Here is a 21,798-nt window from a genome sequence, read left to right as displayed (position 1 = left end):
CTTAAATATAAATTAAAATAATAGAAGTATTTATTTTATCTTATCTATCTTTAATAAAATCAAAATTTATATTACAAATTACATATAGATACTTATTTTTGTTCTTTGGTATCTTCTTTCAGTTTTTTTTTAGTCCCATCCATATTAATTTAGTCTAATCAACAAAGATTCTATCATTTTTGTATTTGCAATTTAATATGGAATAAAGGTAAGAAAATAATAAAATTTAAAATATTAATAAAAATTATTTTAAAATATAATTAATTGCACATGATGGAAGAACCTGAGATTATAACTTCACAGCTCTTGCTTAAAATCAGCCTTAAGTATGAGTAGGAAAGTAAGTTAACAGTTTTAAACTCTGCATAGTTTTTGTTTGATTTTTTTATCAATAGTTACTGCTGAATTAATGTTGATGTACACTAAAAATGTAGATTTAAAAATTATAGTTTGGTTGAAAAAAAAGGGTTTTTAGTAATTAAACCCCTCAACTAAAGATGAATCGTAAAAAAAACCCTCAACTAAAAATCCTGTGAAATAAACCCTCAACTTTAGTCTGTTAACATATGGTACCCTCCGTCTAAAAAACTGTGACGGAGGGTGACATATGTTAACGGTTTATAAGTTGAGGGTTTATAATGTTGAAAACTTAGTTGAGGTTTTTTTTTACGATTCAAAAATAGTTGAGGGGTTTTATCATTAAAAGTCATTAAACGGTTTTTAAGTTATTTATTATCCATTTATACATTGTTTTAGATTGATTTGTAAGCCTTTAAAACTAATTTATTATTTTAATACATTAATCTATTATATCGTCATTTTCAAATATCAAATAATTGAAAGTTTCTAAGTTTCTTATTTTCATGATTTTCGTCATCAGGCTCATATTTTCCTATTTTTCTATATTGTTCTTGATTTATTGTATTACTTTATGTTTCAAATATATTATTAATCAAGAAAATAAAAATATAGTGTAGTTATTTAGAAATCAATGAGAATAAAAATAATCATGCATTATTTTGGAGGGGGGGGGAGAAGTATGAGCCGGATAACAGAAATCATGAAAATAAGTGTGTCATACTCTAAATAGAAAAGATTGACTTCATGGATGAATTATCTCGACACTACTTAAGACTTAATATAACTTAGAAACTATAAATTATTTCATATTTGACAATGACGATATAAATACACAAAAAAATTTATATCACTATTGCCAAATATCAAATAATTGAATATTTCAAAGTTATAATAAATTGTAAGTAGTGTTAAAAATTATTAATTTAAGATGTATAAATTAATATACAAATATACAAATATATTAAAATTTATAAATTAGTTTTAAAGGCTTATAAATCTTAAAACAATGTATAAATGATAATAAATAATTTAATAACATTTAATGACTTTTAGTGATAAAAGTCCTCAACTAAAGATGAATCGTAAAAAAAACCCTCAATTAAAAATCCAGTGAAATAAACCCTCAACTTATAAACCGTTAACATATGTCACCCTCTGTCACGGTTTTTTAGACGGAGGGTAACATATGTTAACGGAACTAAAGTTGAAGGTTTATTTCATATGATTTTTAGTTGAGGGTTTTTTTTACGATTCATTTTTAGTTGAGGGGTTTAATTACTAAAAACCATCATAGTTTTTATACTGAATATATATGATATATTAATATATATAGTTTTATAATCTCTCACATAAATATATGCCATACAACTTCCAGTTCTTTATTGGTGGTACTATAGATATATAAAGAAGCCCAATTATATTTGGACACATGTTTTTAATTTTATAGAACAAAGAGAAGATAAGAGTCACATTTTGTTTTGCTATCATCTACTTCTCACCTACTAGTACTACTCATCTCAAGGCGGCAATAACGGCACCGTTTATTAAACTAAACCACCATTTGTTAGGTGTAACTATCTTCTTTAAAACGTTTATGAATTTATAAGATGACATACAAAATTTGTAGATTATTAAAGAAAAAAAAATATTTTCCAGCTGTTCTACCTTGAAAATCAACGGTCATTTATTGACAGCTCTGTTTTTAATTTTTGTTGCGTAATTGACCATTTATGTTACTTTAATATCTAAATTATATGTAATTAATATTATAGAGAATAATTATAAATTAAGAGGAAATTATGATTTTTCCTTGTAATAAAAAGAAACAAACGTTACGGACTGTTTGGCTCTAAACCAGTGACCACCACCGATTCTCTCTCTCTCTCTCTCTCTCTCTCTCTCTCTCTCTCTCCCCCTCTCTTTCGATTGGATTAGTCATGGTGGTTGAACTATGGGAGACGGTAAAGGAAACCATCACAGCTTACACCGGACTCTCTCCGGCGGCGTTTTTCACCGTCTTAGCTCTGGCTTTCGCAGTCTATCAAGTCGTCTCCGGCTTCTTCGTCTCTCCCGGGGAACACCGTCCTCGCTCGACGGAGGATTACCCTCAGCCGGAGCCCCTTCCGCCTCCGGTTCAGCTCGGAGAAATCACGGAGGAGGAGCTTAAGCAGTACGACGGCTCAGATTCAAAAAAGCCCCTTCTCATGGCCATCAAAGGCCAGATCTACGATGTTTCCCAGAGCAGGTTTGCTCCTTTTTTATTAAGAACACGATCAGAGTCTCTAGATTTGATGATGTGGTTCTACTTGTTAATTATTTTGTCATGAAGCTGTTAACTTTTGGTAGTTATTGTTGCTCCCTAACTTGTTTGGTGTGTGCTTAGTATGTATGTATGTGAATATTCACTCCTTTGTTTTATCATTGCTTTTCTTGTATTCAAGTTATAGCTTAAAGATCCCTACTTTCGACATCCACTAGTAGTAGAGAGTACATTTGGGAATGATAACATACAAGCTCGTTAAAAGGTCTGGCTTTTAATTTGCTTCTGTGTTGCAGTTGTATGAATCTAATTATCCACATTTACATAGTTCCATGACTTTTATAAGTTTTAAGCTAGATATGTATGTACTACATATATGACCACCCTAAAGTGTAGTTTTTTTCGGTATTCACTCTACTTTTCCTTACTGACAACATCTCATCTGTTAAATTTGTGCAGGATGTTCTATGGACCAGGTGGACCATACGCTCTGTTTGCAGGGAAAGATGCAAGCCGAGCTCTTGCTAAGATGTCCTTTGAGGAAACCGATTTGACCGGAGACATCTCTGGTCTCGGTCCATTTGAGCTAGATGCGTTGCAAGACTGGGAGTACAAGTTCATGAGCAAGTATGTCAAAGTCGGAACCATTCAGAAGAATGATGGAGAAGGCAAAGAAAGTGCAGATTCTTCTACAAACACTGTAGAAGAAGCTTCCGCCGAGGTTGCCCACGGTGAAACTTCTAGAAGCATAGAAGAGAAAACGGAAGAAACCTCGGAGAAGAAGGATGTTGCAAATGGTGATGCGGCAAAGGAGGACTAAGGCAATGAAGCAAAGCAGCACTTTACTTTCTCATGAGAAATTAGTGAGATTTTTCAGGGTTTTATGAGTCGTAAATATAGCTTTGAGTTGGAAGAAGCAAACTCAATAAATAAAAAAAATGTAAGACTGTGTGTTACCTTTTGGAATTTATGACATCTAAATCTCGTTATGAAAAGCTTCAGATTACATTATGTCCTACGGTGATATATCGATATTTATTTTCTCTATCAAAAGATGAAGGCCTGGATTTGAAGGAAGTATAAAACAAGACTCATGCGAACTTAGACAAGGGAATCTAAGATGTTAGCGTGATAATAGTCACAACCTCAAACACATGGTCGGCCTAGTAGAGTAGAAGTAGACAACATTTGGTGTGTTGAATGCCAAATGATATGAATAAGAGACCACGGCAATTGAGGTTCGCTGTGATTATCTTGATGGCACACTAACTAACAACTGAACCCTACCACAATGGTCACTATGATAATTCATGAATCCATAGCAAGGATAATAAACGTCTACTAGCAAAAATAGATAAACAAGATGTTCAGTTTATACAGTCTATAATCAAAGAACAAACAATAACGAGATACACGATTGTAACTAAATTAATATGATTGCAGCGTTCATTAGTATAATATCAAATTGAAGATTCGTTTTCGAACAGTGGAAAATGAAACAGATAATGTAAAGGAAAGTGAAATAGGTAAAAGAGTAAACTGAGAAAAAAAATATGACGCTGTAAAAGCTTTGAATGCTGCAGGAATTTGGAAATGGTTTAACAAAATTTCATTGCCTTAATCTACAAATTGGAAAAACGGCGTAATCCAATTGAGACTGGGTATTATACCGAAGCCGGTTAATCAAATACAAACCGTTTATATAAACTTTGAACTAAATGTTGTTGGGCCCACTCGAAAGTGGACCCTCCAAAAATAGGCGTATGCCACTTAGCGTGGAGAGCACACGGTATTCTTTAGTAAAAGGCGAAAGAATAGTTCGCTTTGTGCTCACCACATGGCTGCGTGGTTTGAAGAGTTAGTAGGAGAGGTTTATTTATAGTGCGAGCTTCTGCTGCTCAGTTCTCCCACTTTACCGATGTGGGACTCTGAAAAGAAAGACCGCTACGGATTTTAATAATACTCTTGGTGGGCTTTGATGGACCACAAATAAGTTTGGGCTTTATATGCGTAAGAGAGGTCTTCTGTTCTCATTGGTGATTGGTGTCACTACCGGCAGACGCCCAGCTGTGACGGGTTTGTACCCTTTCAGTCGTGTATTCTTATCAGCCCAATGAATCTCATTGATATATTCTAACGCATTTATATTCTGATAGTTCACCAAAAAACAATTATTATTAGAGAATACTAAAAATATACGAGAGAGGTATATAGCAGATTTTGTATTTTAATCTAAAAGATTTTCAAAAGAATAATTCAGCTACTCTCCATTTATTCAGTGACATTTTCCTGAATTAAGACATGTTGTTCGTTTTGCAGTTTCTACTTATGGAGGTTCTAACTATTATTAGTGATGTTTCTTTTGTGTTAAACTGATAACTTAAAGTTACAAGAGAGCTCAGAGGAACACAATATGGAATCAAAATTTCAGTGCCGTGCGAAAATTTAATAGGACCTGAGGCGAATATAAAAGATAGGACCTTTTTTATAATTTTTTAATAAGAGAATAATATATATTTGAAAAAACAATAACTTAAGAAACTAAGAAAAAAAAATTCTTTCATATTTTTCGATAAATTTTTTATCCAAATTTCATAATCTAGATTCTTAACTAATTCCCTTTCATTTAATATATATATATATATAATAGGTTAGACCATTTAACATTTATTGTGACATGATTGATCGCAGATAAGAATTTATTAACTTTAACTTGGAAAAGTTTTTTTGAGCATGATTGATCGCAGATAAGAATTTATTAACTTTAATTTGAAAAAGTTTTTTTGAGCAGCAGCGACTGTAATTAGAATCGCCAAATAATAGATAAGATATCATCCATGAGTTTGGATAACACTTTTTCCTTTTTTTCAAGAAGTTCAAAAAAGTCTTTTATAATATCGCGTCAAAGCCTCTTTTAGAACCACCAGTTCAAAACACAAATCATCGATCCCAATAACATCAGAATGATTTCTGCTTTAAGATTGGTACAGGATGCCATCAAATTAGACTGGTATGAAGATTGTATGTAGAATACTTAAGAATATATAGAAAATATATATAAAGTAACCATACTTTTTTCTTTTTTTATTTAGGAGTTTGACATTCAGAACATATATTTCTTTTCAATTTGGAAATTGACAGTAAAATAAACTACTATTTTTTTATAAAAACAATTTAATGAATAAATAAATGGCAAATTTAAATTATCATGCTACTAACTATTTTCTAAAATTTAGAGCCCTAAAAAAACTATATAATTTGGGGGCCCTAGGCGAAAGCCTTTTTGGTTATGCTTGAAGCACGGCTCTAAATCAAATGCCTCCTCAAGTTCATAAAAGAAATCAAGCTTTGAAGTATACCCGTTTACCCTGGAAATTAGCGAACCTAAAAAATGTTGTATGTAAGAAGGAAGTGATATGAATTTAAATATTTGTGTGTTTGGCTGAATTTATAGGCTTTGAATGGTAACCAGCTTTCCGTCCCGCTCCGCAATTAACAGTAATAAAAATCTCTATATATATCATATATCTATACATTTTTATAACTGTTAGAACCGCACCGCAGTTAAACCGCTTGTACCGCACCGCTCAACCCGCATTTACCATTCGGAGCCATAGTCTGACAAGAATATTACAACATCAAACAAGACAAAAGGAAACAAGATTCACAACCACGTGTGTAACAGCATCACAATCACATGAGTCAAACTCCAAAACAGATATTTGGCTATTTGTTGTGGACTAAACCGGTTACTACGAATGCCTGCCCGTTTCAGCAATATTTGGTTGGCTTTCGCTATTAAAACTTTCATATGTCTACTTATGCAGACAAATTCTACTATTTAAGTAAAATATTTTATACTTTTACCGAATAACATATGTAACTCACTTTGTTTTTTAATTTTTTAAATCTAATAAAAATGTATCCAAATAAAAAAATTAGTATATAATTGTAAGAGTTAAGAATTTCTCTTTTAAATAATATGATACAATCCTCACAGATATACCATAGTAGAACCTCTATAAATTAATACTCGATAAATTAATAATCACTATAAATTAATAAATTTTGTCAATCTCAACTTGGACCGGTATAAATTATGACACAAATCGATAAAATAATAAGATAATAATATTTTAAAAACTCCCATGTATAAATATAGTCTCATTAAAATCATAAATTAATAATATATATCTATATATATTTAAATAAGTATAAACTAAACATTATATTGTTGGTTTTATATTCACAATGAAAATACTTCAATTTTTCTTAATATTTTAATATATTTTGATAATATTTAGTAAAATTATATCGAAAACCACATAACAATTCTATGAAACATAAAAATATACACCAAATAAGATAATAAAATAATATGAAAGTCAATTTTCTAAAATTTAAATAATTTCTATACGGTAAAATTAAATATTATTAAAATAATAAAAATAGAAAAAAATCTAAAAAAGAAAACTTTTGTAAATTAATATCTCTATAAATTATTAAAATTTTAAAGTCTCAATATTATTAATTTATAGAAGTTTTACTGTATATCGTTATGTGATGCTTCATTCACCATTTTTGTACATCAGAAGAAGACCAAAACATATATGATTTATTGCTTTTCGGGAATATTCCCTTATTTTAACAGTGTTATTTTAGGGAAAATGAGTGGCTTTGTAAAATAAAAGTAAATCCCGAAAGCGTTTTTTTTAAATACTGAAAAACTATTGGTTTCTTTTTAGTGTTGGTATTAATTAATAATGTAATTCATTAATATGGCAATGACGTACCACTGTAAATAATTAAGAAAATTAAGGACAAAATCTTAATAGGAATTCTGATTTAATAGTATAGATATATATATAATTCTGTTTTAATAGTATAGATATATAATTTCGGAAAATATTTGTTAGGGGTGGCACAAGCCAAGTAATTTTTATTTTTGATATACTTATAAAATTTTGGACTTGTACTTAGTTTGTTAAACAAATACTTGCATTTACAAATACTTGTTAAAATGGCATATTTGCAAGTTAGTTAGCTTATTTTATTATTTGTTAATTGACTACTTTCAAATTACTTGATAACTAATGGTAAGTAGTTATTTGATTTTTTTTGTTGGAATAAAAGCTAAGTAACTTTTGTTATTTATAAAGATATTTCAGTATTTTTACTGTTTTAGTCAATTTAGGAAAAATAAATATAACAAATAGAAAACTCTAAAATATTTATATAAATATATCAGTTATGTTTGATTCACTTATGAAAATATAAATATATATACAAGTTAGTTTACTATGACTTAGGAAAATACACACTTTAAATATTAATTGAGGAACATTACAATATTGGTTTGTAGTCACGTGTCATCAATAGAATGTTTCTTACCATCCTTAGAAAAATTAGTCGGTTCATCTAAACATATATTATACTTTTTATAAAACTAAATATCAAATTGATTAATAGTGTATAAAATAATATTATTCTTTCTTTTCTTAAATAAAAGCTACGGAATTACGTAATATGATTAACATATATATGATAATTAATGATTTTTAATTATAAAGATTTGATAATAATTTTTGTATTTTTCATCATTTTTTAATTTATATTCTTAAGAGAAACTAAATAATCACATTAATTTATATTTTAATTTATTTGTTTCTTATATGTTATATTTTAATTTTTTTAGAACGACTATTAATTACTAATACTATTAAAAGTTTCACATTAGAATAATTTTGATCAATGGTTTAACTGTTTTTTTTTTTGTTATAACAAGATATAAATAATCATAAAATCATGTGAATACGAAGTTTTACTTACTAGATATTCAGATTATATATATGTTATTAAAATTAAACTATATACCATATAGAAATACATAAATAGTTAATTTCATTATTTGCATTGAAAAATAATTACGACCTTAATATTCTAATTTTAAAATTTGCATTTAATTTTTAAAAATAATTTATAAATTACTAAAATTATTAAAAATCTCACATTGAAGTTTTTGTGATTAATGGTTTATTTTTTTGGTACAACAAATATACAATTTAATAAAATTATATGAGTAGGAAGTCTCACTTAATTAATATTCATATTAAAATATACTCTATATCTATATCAATAATTTAAATTTAAATATATAACATATAAAATAAATAATGTTTTTTATTTATTTACCAATAAAAATTGTTGTAAATAAACAAGAAAATTGTTTTGATTTATTTGCTTACTCCAATTTAATTATACACATAATAGCTACTTGCTTCTTAATTATACAATATATTTATTATTTTATAATGCGTAAATGAACATAAAATAAATAATAATATGTTAAAGTAATTTGTATATCTAATATTTATTTTACTTCTTCATTATGCGGAAGGTGCGGATTTTCACCTAGTATTTAAGTATTAGTAAAATGATAACACACCAAACAACATTAAGTAGTTTTTTTTATTTTGATACTCGATATTTGTCTTTGTTTTTTGATAAATCCTATCGGCTATCTGGTCGTCCCCTGGAGGAACTCACTTTGTGATACAGAGTGGACTAGTCCGAAAACGTACCAGACTGTCTGACCCGAATTTAAAATACCTTTTGACTATTGTTAGGGGATGAACCAATTGATTATTTAAATAGATTATTTGATACTCAGATTTTGGTCAAACCAAATATCGCTTCAAAGGAAGTTCCTATCGAAATTCAATATAAATCCTGTGGTAACTATCATGGTCGAATTTTCCACTCCAAGAAAAACCACTTTGATCACCTATGACAATTTTACGAGTTAAATACAAAACAAGTAGCAAGTACGGGGTAGGCAACGAGTAATTGTGTCCACTCCTAACATTTGTACCTTAGAGCATCTCCAATGGTGTTACCACCATTGGAGTCCTTAACATTATTAAACTATTTTTTTTTTTAATTTGAATAGTTAAGGATTCTAATCAAAATTGTATCTCCAATGGTGTTTTTTAATTTGAAATCCTTAGGAATTAGTAAGTTGAAATTTTAAGAGAAAGAGTAAGTTACTCTATTCCACATACATGCATCTCAACGAAAATGAAAGCAACGACAATGCAATACAATTAAAAACCATTGTAGCAAAGGATTACAAGTAGCTTCAGCAAAGATGAGAATCAAAATCATTCCCACAAACAGCTTTGGTTGCTGTGCATTCGCCATGTAAACTTGACTGCAACATCAAACAACAATAGACTCAAAAGAATTAAAGTCTCCTCCTTCAAAACAATCAGTCCAAAAACTACAGCTAAGAACTTCATCTGATGATTGTTACCGAACAGCCACATCACTTTTTATTTGGACGCATGCTTCAAACACACATAATGTAACATGGCGAGTCTCCTCTACATTACTACATAAGCTAACTGATCTTAGCTCATAGACCTTATTGTATCAAAATAAAAGGATGTTCCAAAACAAACCAAGGGAAACAACTTACCAATAGCGAAGCCTTCATATTCAATGGTGGAATCATCCGGTCTTGCGTTAGCTCTGTTCTCAAAGTCCATCGTGTAAGACATCCCTGAACAACCTCCCTGCTTCACACCAATCCTCAAGCACAAATCTTCCCCACGTTCTGTTCTCATCTTATTCAGATGCTTAAGCGCACTCTCCGTCAAGGATATCGCCGGCTTCAGCCCCTCCACTGCAGATGCCACTGAGAAACTCAAACAAGACTCTTTAAAAGTCTCGTGAAACACGCAAACCAAACTAGAGCAGAACTCAGTACATGTCTGAATATTCAAAAAAAACAACAAAAGATCGATACTTTTTGGTAATCATTAAAAAAATCGATACTTTTCAATCATTTCCATGAGAAGCGAATCAAAAGAAGAGAACTTTCGTGATATCAATTCAAACCTGGAGCAGAGGAGGAGGAGGACCGAACATAGAGACGGCTTCTCCGATTGAGATTCACGTACGACGAACGAGGAAATGAAATCGAATTGCGTGGAATCACATGACGTAAGCTTGTGGTAGAGACCCTTAGCTGAAGAAACGTTGGATTCGAAGTCGTGATTCCAGCCAACGCCATCATCACCGAATAGAATCGCCGAGGAGGAGGAGAAGAAGACGACCAGAAACTAAGCTTGCCACGTCACTAAGGACTACGGTGTTTTAATCCTTAATTAAGGATCATCCTTAACTTTGCCCTCCTCTTTTAATATTTCTTTAATCAAAAAGCACTAAGGATTTTGACTAAGGATTGCACATTTTTTACCGTTGTACATGCTCTTACCTTGCTTTCTTTAATATAAACAAGCGTACTGCTCATGGAAGGTTTAGATTGGATTTTTTTTTACAGTCAACAAAGATTATATTGTATGAACTCCAATGGTTACACAGCCACATACTAATTCAAAGCACTTTTATATGTCATGGCCTTTAATTATTTTCTTATACATGCATCATCAATGAAATTTTACTTTTTATATGAATGACAAGTCAAAATGTACCTATAAATAAATTTGAGACTCTTTCCAAGAAGACATATATAAAATTAAAGATTGTCGGAGAGGTGTATACACTGATTATATTAAAAATACTTGTATTTGAGTATCTACTAAATTAGTAAATTTGTTAGTTTTTTTTTTTTTTTGAGAAAACTCAGAAAAGTAATTTTGTTAGTTAGTCACGATATATCTACTACCTAAAAGTCTAAAAACCAAATCAAGAGAAGGCGTTAAAGTTCTTAATAGAGAACACTTTGTTTCAAAACTAAAAGATGAGTTGTTAATAAAACGTCCTTAATTAATTTTGTTGAATAGAAAAACCTCTTAACAAATGTAGTACAAAACTTGAAAGTTTTATCCAACACCAAATGGTTTTCTACTCTCTGGAGTTAACAATTTAAACTAGAGGTGTCCAATTCAAATATATGGGGGAAGGGAATCTGAAACTAAATACTAAGTTTAGCTATATATATATATATATATATTGTAAAAAGTATATTTTGTATAGATATATTGTAAAAAGTATATTTTGTATAGAAACACGCAAAAAAAAAAACTAAATTTAACTTGAATTGAAGCCTAAACTGAACTTGAGCTGAAACGTTGATTGAATTTTGAGTACTTTTAAGTTTTAAGACTTTTGTTTAGAAGTACAATATGTAATAGTACCCAAATAAGAACCAAAGCAAAATGTGTTAAAAAAAAAAAGTAAACAATTGATAAAAGGCAATGCTTGCAATCTGCGAACTTGGCTACTTAATGGTAGTGTTTGACTCTGACTCAAGAGATTTGTTACTCGCTTAGCATGAACAGTTGGTTTGACATGTCTAGCTCCAACCCTTATACGAGGCATCAATGAACTTTACTAATTAACTTTTGATGATGCTAAACTCAAGTTATATCATCGCAAAGGAAATGTGCTGACCGATAGAGGGGCTAAGGAGTCTATACAGCTGATATACGTATGTCCCTAAATATTACCTTCTTCTTTTTTTTTGTCACGTGTCTCTAAATATTACCTATTAGTGGTTAAAGTCTTTTATAGAGGCTGAGAAAAGTCTTTACTGTATAAGCATTTTGATTAATGAAACGTTGAACTTCAGCCCAGGAAAATAAAAATAAAAATGAAACTCCTAATCCCAAATAAAAATAAACCCAACATTCAGGAATTCTAAGGGACATTAAGTAATATATAAAGGGTTAGGACCAATCCACTAATCACCAATTGGTTTTAAGTTAGAAGTCCATAATAAAACCTGAATTTAACATGGTATCAGAGCCCAGATCCTAAATACCCTAAACTCCTAATTAAAATTAAATAAATAAAATTAACCCTTCCGACCGGGTATAAAAGTCGTGATTAACCCTTCCAACCGGGTATAAAAGGTTGTGTTAAACTCTCTCGACCGAGTATAAATGTCCTAAAGTTCCGAGATTTCTGGCCGATATCAGCCATCATCTCGAGGAGGGGTATTAGGGATATATATCCCACATCAGGAATTCTAAGAGACATTAAGTAATATATAAAGGGTTAGGACCAATCCACTAATCACCAATTAATTTTAAGTTGGAAGTCCATAATAAAACCTGAATCTAACAGTAACCCACTGATGGAACTTCAGATATTGTCATTTTGTTATAGATTAGGAATGCTATTGCTACTAGATACTTCATCTTTTTGGCCATTGCATAGCTTATATGACGGATGTAGACATCGATGCTTAGTTTGGACATTGGTCTTAAATCTTTTGGTTACAAAAAAAAGATTCACGAAAGAAACAACCTAGGTAGAAAAGGAACAAAATATAAAAGACAAAGGGGCTGTATTTATAGTCAGACTATTATTACAAACTCTAACAAACAAAAAATTGCTCTTTATAATTATCGATAATCATCGTCACAAAAACCCATTTAAAATGAACGGCCCGTATTTATGAATTAATGATGACGCTGTTTGTAATCCAGATTTAGGCTCAAGCGTTTCGAACATGTTTGCGTCCACGACTTTTATAGTTGACTCAAATCACTTACGCAACGTGGGATATCTATGTTATTAATGTATACACCAATAAGCAAAACTCCCCGAAGTATTTAACGAAACTATATCGTCATTGATTAATAGAACAGTTCTATTTCTTAATTATAGTTTCCTTGATCGACACCTCTTGGTGAACTAAAGTCTAAAGAACATAAGTATTTTTAGCTGACACTGACAAAAGAACATAAGTATAACTTAAAACTTTTTAATATCACAACTGGATATTTGGTCAATTTGTATCCGCAAATGGGGCAAAGGGTTGACTCCAAACAATACTTGTTTTAGTTCCTCAATATCGTTTTCTATTAGTTTTTTTTTTTTTTTGTAAATTCGTTTTCTATTAGTTGAATGATAAGTAACACTACTAGTTTACCATAGACATACGTGACTACGGTAGTGAAACTGTAAACGTTTGATAGAAAACGTACATGTGTTACCATTCGGCTAAAAGTTCATAGTAGAGAAAACGATATGGAATCTTGAACTAAAACAATAAATCTATGTAATTATTTTAAAATAATAATATATGATAAATAATTAATCCGCTTAACGTCATTCAAGTGTCGGTTGCTTAGCTGTCGGAGTGGAGGCATCATTTTTTTTTTTTTTCCCTTCTGATTTTTATTGATGAAACTGAAAAAACATACAAGATGAAATCCAAATGCCAGCGGATACGACTTAAAATCCCTGAAATCCCTGGAAACATAGCCCACAACAGGGGATCGCAAACCCAAACAAGTGAACAACGGGTGACATACAACAACTACTAAGATCACTAGATTAATCTTCACTCTTACATCCAAACCCGTGAACAATCCTTGGTAGTGAGAATAGAGATGATACCTATTGGCTTTGATCAGCCGGATCTCTTCCGAGAGCCAGACAAGAGAGAGTAAGCGATGCAATGGCCTTCACAACTACGACACCAGACCAAACTTACATGAACCTTCAGTTCCATGAACCAAGCCAGAACCACAATGTCTAACACCAAAAACCAACTCAAGAAGCAAACAAACGCCTTACACTAAAGCTCCCTTCTCAACTGAACCTTCATCGGAAAATCTAAAGGCCTCAACCTCTTTATAATGCTTCAACTAACAGAAGCCACCGAGGACGAGAGAGGCAAATGACAATCCGGTAGACACACTTATTCAAAGGACAGGAGAAGAGCTCATAACAGAGAGATGGAGGCGACCAGAACCATGAATCTTCTCTTCTCAAAGGTGTTAGACCTGCTCTGCTCACCACACACCACTACACCGTCAACACATGACCGCACCATCAACACACCACCGCTTAAACCGTTGCTGAAACAAAAACCAAGAGGACAAACACTAAAACCCAACAAGAACGCCTCAGATTTTCAACCTCTCTGACAAGGAACATACGACAGATGGGATAAAAAGATGAAGCACAAGCCAAGACGAAGCAAACGAACAAGGCTGACACAAAACATGACCATCTGCACCAGAAATCTAAAAGGGAAACAACTCAAGATCTGTAGATCTAACAGATTCAAACCCCAAAATTTCTAGATCTGTTAACAGACAAAAAGGAGATGATGAGAGAGGTGAAGAGAAAACGAAATACAAGAGGACGAGTCACTCCGGTGGCGGCGAGGAGCGCCCACCACCGGAGAAAGCAACGAAAGACTGGCTGCTGTTTTCTCTGTTCTTAGGGCTTCATGGAGGCATCATTTTTATATAGAGGCATTCTAAAAACAATTTCATGTTTATTTTCGTAATTGAAGAATGAAGATACTAGGCACCAGTGGAGTATTTGGTATTTTCAATATATTTGGCACTCTGCTTGACTCAGAACCGGTCCTAAAAATTTATAGACTAGAAGCATAAAAAAGATTGGCCATTTTTTAGAAGGGAAAATTGAAAAAAAAAAAGATGATATGGTCAATAGAAATCTGGATCCCAACTGTTTGACGGTAACTTGGACCTAAAGATACCATTGGACTAATGAGAACTTTTGGCAAAATATGGCTGAAATTAATACATAAAATTACCGGCTGGAAACATATGCTTCCTTTGCTTTGTCGAAGGGCCGGCATTAGCTTAACTTATAAGAATTGTAAAACTTTGAATTTGTATTGGTTTGTTAAATCGAGTAACTGGAGTTTCAAATACAATCTAAAAATGACTGAGTTTAAAATTATTTACACTGTTTTATTACTTGTTATTTCTACGTCACTTGTAAGAACTTGATAATTATTAGTAATTTATTTGATAATTAGTTGTAATTTAAAGTTAAATAATTTTTTTTCTTTATTTTAGTCAATCCGGAGAATAGAATAAGTAAGAACAAAAAAAACTCCAAATGCTTATATAAATATATAATTTATCTTCGATTCACTTATGGAAATTAAAATATAAACGAATTATTCTGTTGAAATTTAAAAAGGTATATTTGTTTCATTAATAAAAACAAGTTAAACAATACCAAGTAATTACTTTTATTTTAATATTTGATACTTGACTTCTCAAACCAAAATCCGACTTTACGAAGTAGTGAGTACTGGACATGTAATGAGTAACTAATGTCTTCCCCTATCAAAAAATCATTGTAAAGACATGTTTGTATCATCTTTCTAAACGCATTTCATGAACCTATGTAGTAAATGCATTATTCTACAATAATATATAGAACTAGGGGTTGGCCCGCCCTACGGGCGGGTGAATTTACACTAAAATTATTTTATGTTAAAATATATTTTAATTTTATAAAATATAAATTTATTTTATACTCAAAATAATTAATATAATATGTTTTATTGTAAGATCAAATTGTAATACTAACTTTTGGTGGTTTGAGTTGAAAAAAACACTAACACTGATATTTATTAGGAACTCAAAATTTTCTAATTAAATCTGTATGAACATATAGTTACAAATATAATTATAAAGAATTTGAAAGGGAAATTAAATCTTTCATATAGTTACAAATATAATCATAACAACTCACCTGCTAGTACGTGTGATTGTTTCTTCCTTCTTCTTTTTTTCTTGCAAGTGTTTTCTGGTTTGTCGAGCTAGATTAAACAGAGATACTACAGCAGGCCAGTTGAAAGAACATAGTAGCTACTGACCCTGCCTTTTGGATAATCGATTTAGATGCTCAGACAGTGTTTTTAAGGGAGCCGGTCAAGGATTTATGAAATTCTATTACCACTGAATATATTTCAGTCCTATGATCGTTAATATTAGCTACATTTCCTTAGATAATTTGTCATGTAAGGTTCCTTATGTTTGTGTTCAAAAAAAAAAGGTTCCTTATGTTTTTTTATCCAACATGTTTTTAATTTAAAACCTCCTTGTTATCGGGTGGATCATCAGTAAACCTCATTACTGACTCTTTCTTACAATTAACCTTAGTGGGCTGATGATTGTTTTGTAAATGAAAAGTAGTGTCAACCTCGTAAGAAAAGGGGAGAGGTTTTCAAAAAGAAAGATTTTAGCTCTTATCATATTCAAAAATTGATGCTGAGAAACATGAGAAGTGGAATTTTATTAAAAAGGAGTGGGGCCCAATAAGTCACGTAGTATGAAAGCTAAGAAAATGAGAAGATAAAAAACAGAGATGTCATGATTCAAGATATCACCGAAATCCTAAACAAATTTATTGTAGCGCAAAAGTAAACTAAAATCCTATGGATGTGAGCTTCTGTGAGCATTTGGGTTTCCCAACTCCCTGAGCTAGAAAGCTAAGCATTGCGTGGCTTCTTGCCGTTGCCCCCTTCCTCCGAAAGATCAGCAGAGTCGATAGTTGTGAATGGCACCACTCACAGATTCATCAGGCATGACAGTTTTTTGAGGATGTTGCTCCTTCTATATCTCCACAAGAACCTATCCCAGCTGAGGTACCATACCAGGGGCAACTTTGGACACATATGGACGTCTTAGATGAAACAGCCCTAGCTCCATGATCTCCCGGATTGTTCTTATCACCCCCTCGGCATGAACCATACAACACCAGAACAATCTATATAACCATAAGGAGAGAACATATTTAGCTTGGTTAGACTTGCATTTTCTGCAAAGTTTGGTAGTAGTGAACGCTGGTTGCGGTAACAAATCCGTGATATGGTTAAGGACTGATGCTTGGAGGCGAGTTAAACGGTGAAAGCTTCTCCTGAAAACTGAAAGTGATGCCAACCAAGTCTTTGACTAACTGTGGGATGGTTATTAGCTCTGGCTTCCCAACACCTGGATCATGCAGGAAGATGACTTCACGTATTCAATGGAGTTTGTCTACTAAAAGAATTTTGCCATGATTTCATTGTGGTTGTCGTTGGTGTTACAACTTACAATTAGTTGGCCAATGTCTACCGCACGTGCATTGGTTAGCTTTGTCATCTCTCTATCAAATGCCACAAAGACAGTTGTTTCAGCTCCATCAGAGACTGAGAACTGGATAAGGTACCTGCAAAAGGAACGACATGGTCAATGCGTAACGTGGTTAGTAAATACTGCTTCACATAGACAACCAAAATATCTTATAAATGTGTTGTCGGATCGATCACCTAAGGACCCCAACTGCTTTCTGATGGCAAGTTTTTTTTTTTTTTTTTTTGAAACACGGCAAGTTTAACATGTGAACGATGTGAATCCACGTTGAAGCATTCTTGTCTTCTTGAGCACTTCGAGCAAGAAGTGAAGCACCAACCATTTGTAGTATCAATAAGCAGGAAGTGAAGCATCAACCAGTGCAAAGGAAATCCACAGTCTGTTACCATAATATATTTAAAAGGATTCAAGTTTACAGAGATGATGTACTGATGGAGGAGGAGATAAGTTTCAGATTTAACCTGTGGGACAGAGTGGAGGAGATATGCATTAATCATAATCCTTTGAATTGTCTGCGGTTTCATCGTTGATTCGTTGTATGTGGTTTTGATGCCCAAAACTTCACCAACAATTGTACCAAACGGCATTGCGTTTGTTTGTCTAAGAAATGTATCCAATCCAACCAATATTTTTGTTACGGACCTGGTAAAAGAGGGTTGGTATTAGCAAGTAGCATCAGTTGCTCATAGTTACGAAACATGAAGACCTCTGATGGGATATGGTTAATGGTTTCAGTAACCTGGACGAAGATGGTTTGAGGCGTGAAGCGGATAGAGACAGGTGATATGGTCAGTTTTAAGTAATGATTACTTCTGGTGACTTCTCGGAGATGGTGTTTGAAAGTGGTGGAGATTGACTGCGCCAGAAAAAGGAAAAAGTTAATAAAGCTTAAGGAAACAAACATTTCACAATTAACTCAAGAAATCACAGATGCAATAAAGAAGTAATTCCTTCTCCACCTTTCTTGTTTCCTATAAACCGAGGACACAGGTCATGAAGTAATCCTTACATCTCCCAGACCTCAACTCAGACATACCTATTTGGGGGATTGGCTAGGTTAGTCTACGCTCTAAAGTATAGTATGCTATGAAAGAGAAATAGCGAGACATAAAGCTGTCCGGAGACTTCTTCTGCAGGCTTATATATATAGTGTTTGAAATGGTGAAGAAGAAGGGAAGCTAGAAAGATGGGAAGTTGATTCAGAGCTTAGCTTCAATGTAATCATTAACAGCTAACAATAAATCTGGGGATAGTGGAGGCAAAACGTTAAGTCTTCCGTTACATACAGGCGATGGTCGAAGGTAACAGGAGACGACAAATGAACAGTTGACTGTTGCCCTAACTTTAATGAATCAGAAAAAATAACTTATGTCACGGGCTTCAAAACCACAATCTGGGCCTGCACGTTTTATAAATGTCCAATAGAGGGCTTCCGATAAATAATGACTGGTGGGCTCAATTTATAAAAATATAGACGAAACCCAAGTTGAGTCCATAGCACTTCACGCAACAAAACGCAACGCGCGTGAGCGTAAGAAATCTATAATAAAAAGAAACGCGTGACAAACACACATACCACAGCGAATTGACACGTGTCAAGAAAAGCACCCCTCTCCTTGAGGACGTGGCTGCTTGAGGTGGGAGAAAACTCCAAATTATTATTATAGATTATCAATCATAAAATTGCCACGATATTACATCATTTTAGCTTCTCTTTGTGTGTGTAGAGCTTGTGTATAGCAAAGACGAAGCTAAATACATTTTTGTCATCAAGATAAACAAATTTAATAAATTTTTTACTAATAAAATTGGGACTCTGTGCATGTAAATAAAATAAAATCTAAATACATAATATATGTTACCAAAATACACATATTATATATGTCATCTTGTTAACCTAATCACACCCCATTGTTACAGAAAAAAATCAAGTCGCTTAAGTTAATGTTAAACCAATAATTTATTTCCGGTCGATAAAATGCGCGGATCTTATTGAATTTGAGTTTGTATGGGTGACACAAGAACAAAACTAATATAAATTGCTATTATACTAAACGTCATTGTCAAACCATATTTTATTAATTTAATAACTTTGTAATTCAAACAAGTATCTATATTATAACTGGAATATAAAGAAGTTTAATAAAAAAAAGAAATATAAAGAAGAAAAACAAAAGCCAGTTCACCAATAGATTATGTTTGTTTTTAATATCTTACAAGAGTTTTTATAGAGGAAGGCAAGTATGTGTTAGTTAAAGATTGCAAAGTCTTCTTCAACTCTATCCTTGAGAAAAATAATACAGCAAACAGTTGAATTAGAATATTTCTGTGCATAACCAATAAGAGTAGTTCAAAGTTCTTTTCTAATTGAATTGAATGTTAAAAATTACTCAAATCAAAGCTTTCGGTTTACATCCAATGCAAAATATAGAAGAATGTTAAAATAAAGAATGTACTAGGTAATAACCCGCGCCTTGCGCGGAATGTGATTATTAGTTTCGTTATTTTTAATAAAAAAGACAATAAATCTGTTTAATCTGGATATTGGTTAGGTTTTACGTTTTTTTGTTTTTAATCTTCTAAAATATAACTATTATTTTAAATTAATATTCATTTTAGTTTATTCGGTTAAAACATTTGATTTTTTAGTTTTTTCGGATAAAAACCTAAAATTAATATTATATGTTTATTTTCATATTATGAAGTTTAGATAGTTGTCATGTCGAACCAATAGTTTCATATTATAGTTTTTAAACAGATAATAGTTTAAGAAAAAGAAAAAAAAATTATTAAGACAAATCATTTTACTACAATTTGGTCGGTAGTGAAAGAAACATTAAGAAAAAATATTTCAACTTTCAAAAAAATTAGATACTTCAGCTGTGGTGAATACTTAGTTATAAGATGCTCACATCAAGGTGCACATGTATGTTTATGTAAAAAGTATATAAAAATAGTTGAAAAATATATAAAGATATTGTTAATTAATATTAAATGACATTTTTGTTCAGAATAATACATGAAAGATAAAATTAAAATTTATTTAAAAAAAAAAGACCTTGACATTAGTCATTTTTTCATCAAAAGAAAATAAAATTATATTCGTAAAAAGGGGTGGACACATATCAAGTATCTGGATATTTGGAAGCATTCTTGTCAATTCGATCTTTAGCCACCTAGATATTCGGTGACTCCGATATCCGAAATGTTTTAGAATTTTAAAGAATATCCGATTTGATTCGTAAATAAAATAAAATTTTAAAAATAATTTAATAATAACATTTTATTACAAAAATAAAACATTATATAACCTTTTAATTCTAGTACCTAATATAATAAATTTATATTGTAAAACTGATATAAAGTATAATATATATAATTCTTTTCATATATGTATATATATGCATATAACATATCAAATTAGATATATGTTCCTAAAAATATTGGTATTAGTGATTTGCTTCTTTTTGGATATTGTATTTTAGTATTTGATTTGTTTCGTAAAGTTTCAAATATCAAGATTTTTTGGTTCAAATCAAAACGGATAACAAATCGAATCAAAATTTATGAATATTTTGCTCAATTTTATCTGTAAACAATAAAAATAATATATATATAGTTTGGCTTTTGATTCGTTATCTATTTTTATTCGAACCGAAAAATCCAGAGTTTTATTGGAACTATGTATGTGAGTTTTATATTAAAAAAATCACAAAGTACATAGTGTGAACACATTTATGACTATAGTGTGAACGCGTTAGCATATTTATTATCAAATCATTGTGAGGCTGCCACGTGCCTATTATAATGTGAATGCATTTATTACAATGTTTCTCTTTTAATATATAAGGGATATCAACTGCATTAGTTGGTTGGACTTGTAGCCTGTTTCTAACTCCGTCATCAATGTGTTTGATCAATCTTATTGTCGTAGATGGATTTTTTCCATGTCTGTGGTGGTTCCTTTCCCTCCAGATGGTATACGCTATGGGCTAAAACACGTATTGTAAAATAAAAACAAATATCTTAGAACGTGTTGAGTCTTGTTCCGATATGAGAGAAATATAAGGATGTGCTGCCAGTGTGTCGTGAAATGCTCGTTAAATATCTCGCTTATCAAATTTTACCAGACTTGAGTAGAGAAACTGCGTTATAAGATAGGTTTTTCCTTTCTAATTGATCTCTGCATGGTGTTGGTCAATTACTGAAATGTCAACTAATGCATGTTAAGAAACGATCGACTAGTTGCGACTCGTTTTATAAACAGTCTCAATTTCATGAAAATCAATAGAT

At 31.5% G+C, this 21,798-nt stretch overlaps 2 protein-coding genes, 1 long non-coding RNA gene and 1 other non-coding gene across 4 annotated transcripts; 1 reads left to right on the top strand and 3 right to left on the bottom strand.

Moving 5' to 3' along the window:
• Positions 1–2,155: 2,155 nt before the first annotated feature.
• On the top strand, positions 2,156–3,631 carry LOC106347453 (membrane steroid-binding protein 2-like). The gene is made up of 3 exons (XM_048782611.1): positions 2,156–2,252; positions 2,283–2,605; positions 3,080–3,631. The coding sequence occupies exons 2-3, from the start codon at positions 2,298–2,300 to the stop codon at positions 3,438–3,440; spliced, it is 669 nt and encodes a 222-aa protein (XP_048638568.1). The 5' UTR covers positions 2,156–2,252; positions 2,283–2,297; the 3' UTR covers positions 3,441–3,631.
• A 715-nt stretch (positions 3,632–4,346) lies between these two features.
• On the bottom strand, positions 4,347–4,463 carry LOC125576029. Its single transcript, XR_007314564.1, has one exon. It is a non-coding gene; the product is annotated as a U5 spliceosomal RNA (small nuclear RNA).
• Positions 4,464–9,780: 5,317 nt separating this feature from the next.
• LOC106364453 (iron-sulfur assembly protein IscA, chloroplastic-like) lies at positions 9,781–10,694 on the bottom strand. Its single transcript, XM_048781544.1, has 3 exons — positions 10,520–10,694; positions 10,098–10,316; positions 9,781–9,830 (listed from the first exon to the last, which is right to left on the bottom strand). Exons 1-3 carry the CDS (start codon positions 10,692–10,694, stop codon positions 9,781–9,783), a joined length of 444 nt encoding a protein of 147 aa, XP_048637501.1.
• Positions 10,695–16,649: 5,955 nt separating this feature from the next.
• Positions 16,650–18,838, bottom strand: LOC106442709. The gene is made up of 6 exons (XR_001287896.3): positions 18,465–18,838; positions 18,245–18,361; positions 17,967–18,147; positions 17,682–17,884; positions 17,467–17,581; positions 16,650–17,364 (listed from the first exon to the last, which is right to left on the bottom strand). It is a non-coding gene; the product is annotated as an uncharacterized LOC106442709 (long non-coding RNA).
• Between the last annotated feature and the right edge of the window lie 2,960 nt (positions 18,839–21,798).

This window comes from Brassica napus, chromosome A6 (assembly GCF_020379485.1).
Source record: "Brassica napus cultivar Da-Ae chromosome A6, Da-Ae, whole genome shotgun sequence".
Classification (NCBI taxonomy): domain Eukaryota; kingdom Viridiplantae; phylum Streptophyta; class Magnoliopsida; order Brassicales; family Brassicaceae; genus Brassica; species Brassica napus.
Note: the sequence above shows the minus strand (reverse complement) of the source record. Positions and strands in the feature narration are given on the sequence as shown.

Excerpts from the sequence above, each read along its gene's own strand:
- LOC106347453 (XM_048782611.1), top strand. The coding sequence starts at position 2,298 with ATGGTGGTTGAACTATGGGAGACGGTAAAGGAAACCATCACAGCTTAC. Across the intron at positions 2,606-3,079 it reads TACGATGTTTCCCAGAGCAG|GATGTTCTATGGACCAGGTG; the intron begins GTTTGCTCCTTT and ends AAATTTGTGCAG.
- LOC106364453 (XM_048781544.1), bottom strand. The coding sequence starts at position 10,694 with ATGGCGTTGGCTGGAATCACGACTTCGAATCCAACGTTTCTTCAGCTA. Across the intron at positions 10,317-10,519 it reads CTCCTCCTCCTCTGCTCCAG|TGGCATCTGCAGTGGAGGGG; the intron begins GTTTGAATTGAT and ends TGAGTTTCTCAG. Across the intron at positions 9,831-10,097 it reads ATATGAAGGCTTCGCTATTG|TCAAGTTTACATGGCGAATG; the intron begins GTAAGTTGTTTC and ends TTGATGTTGCAG.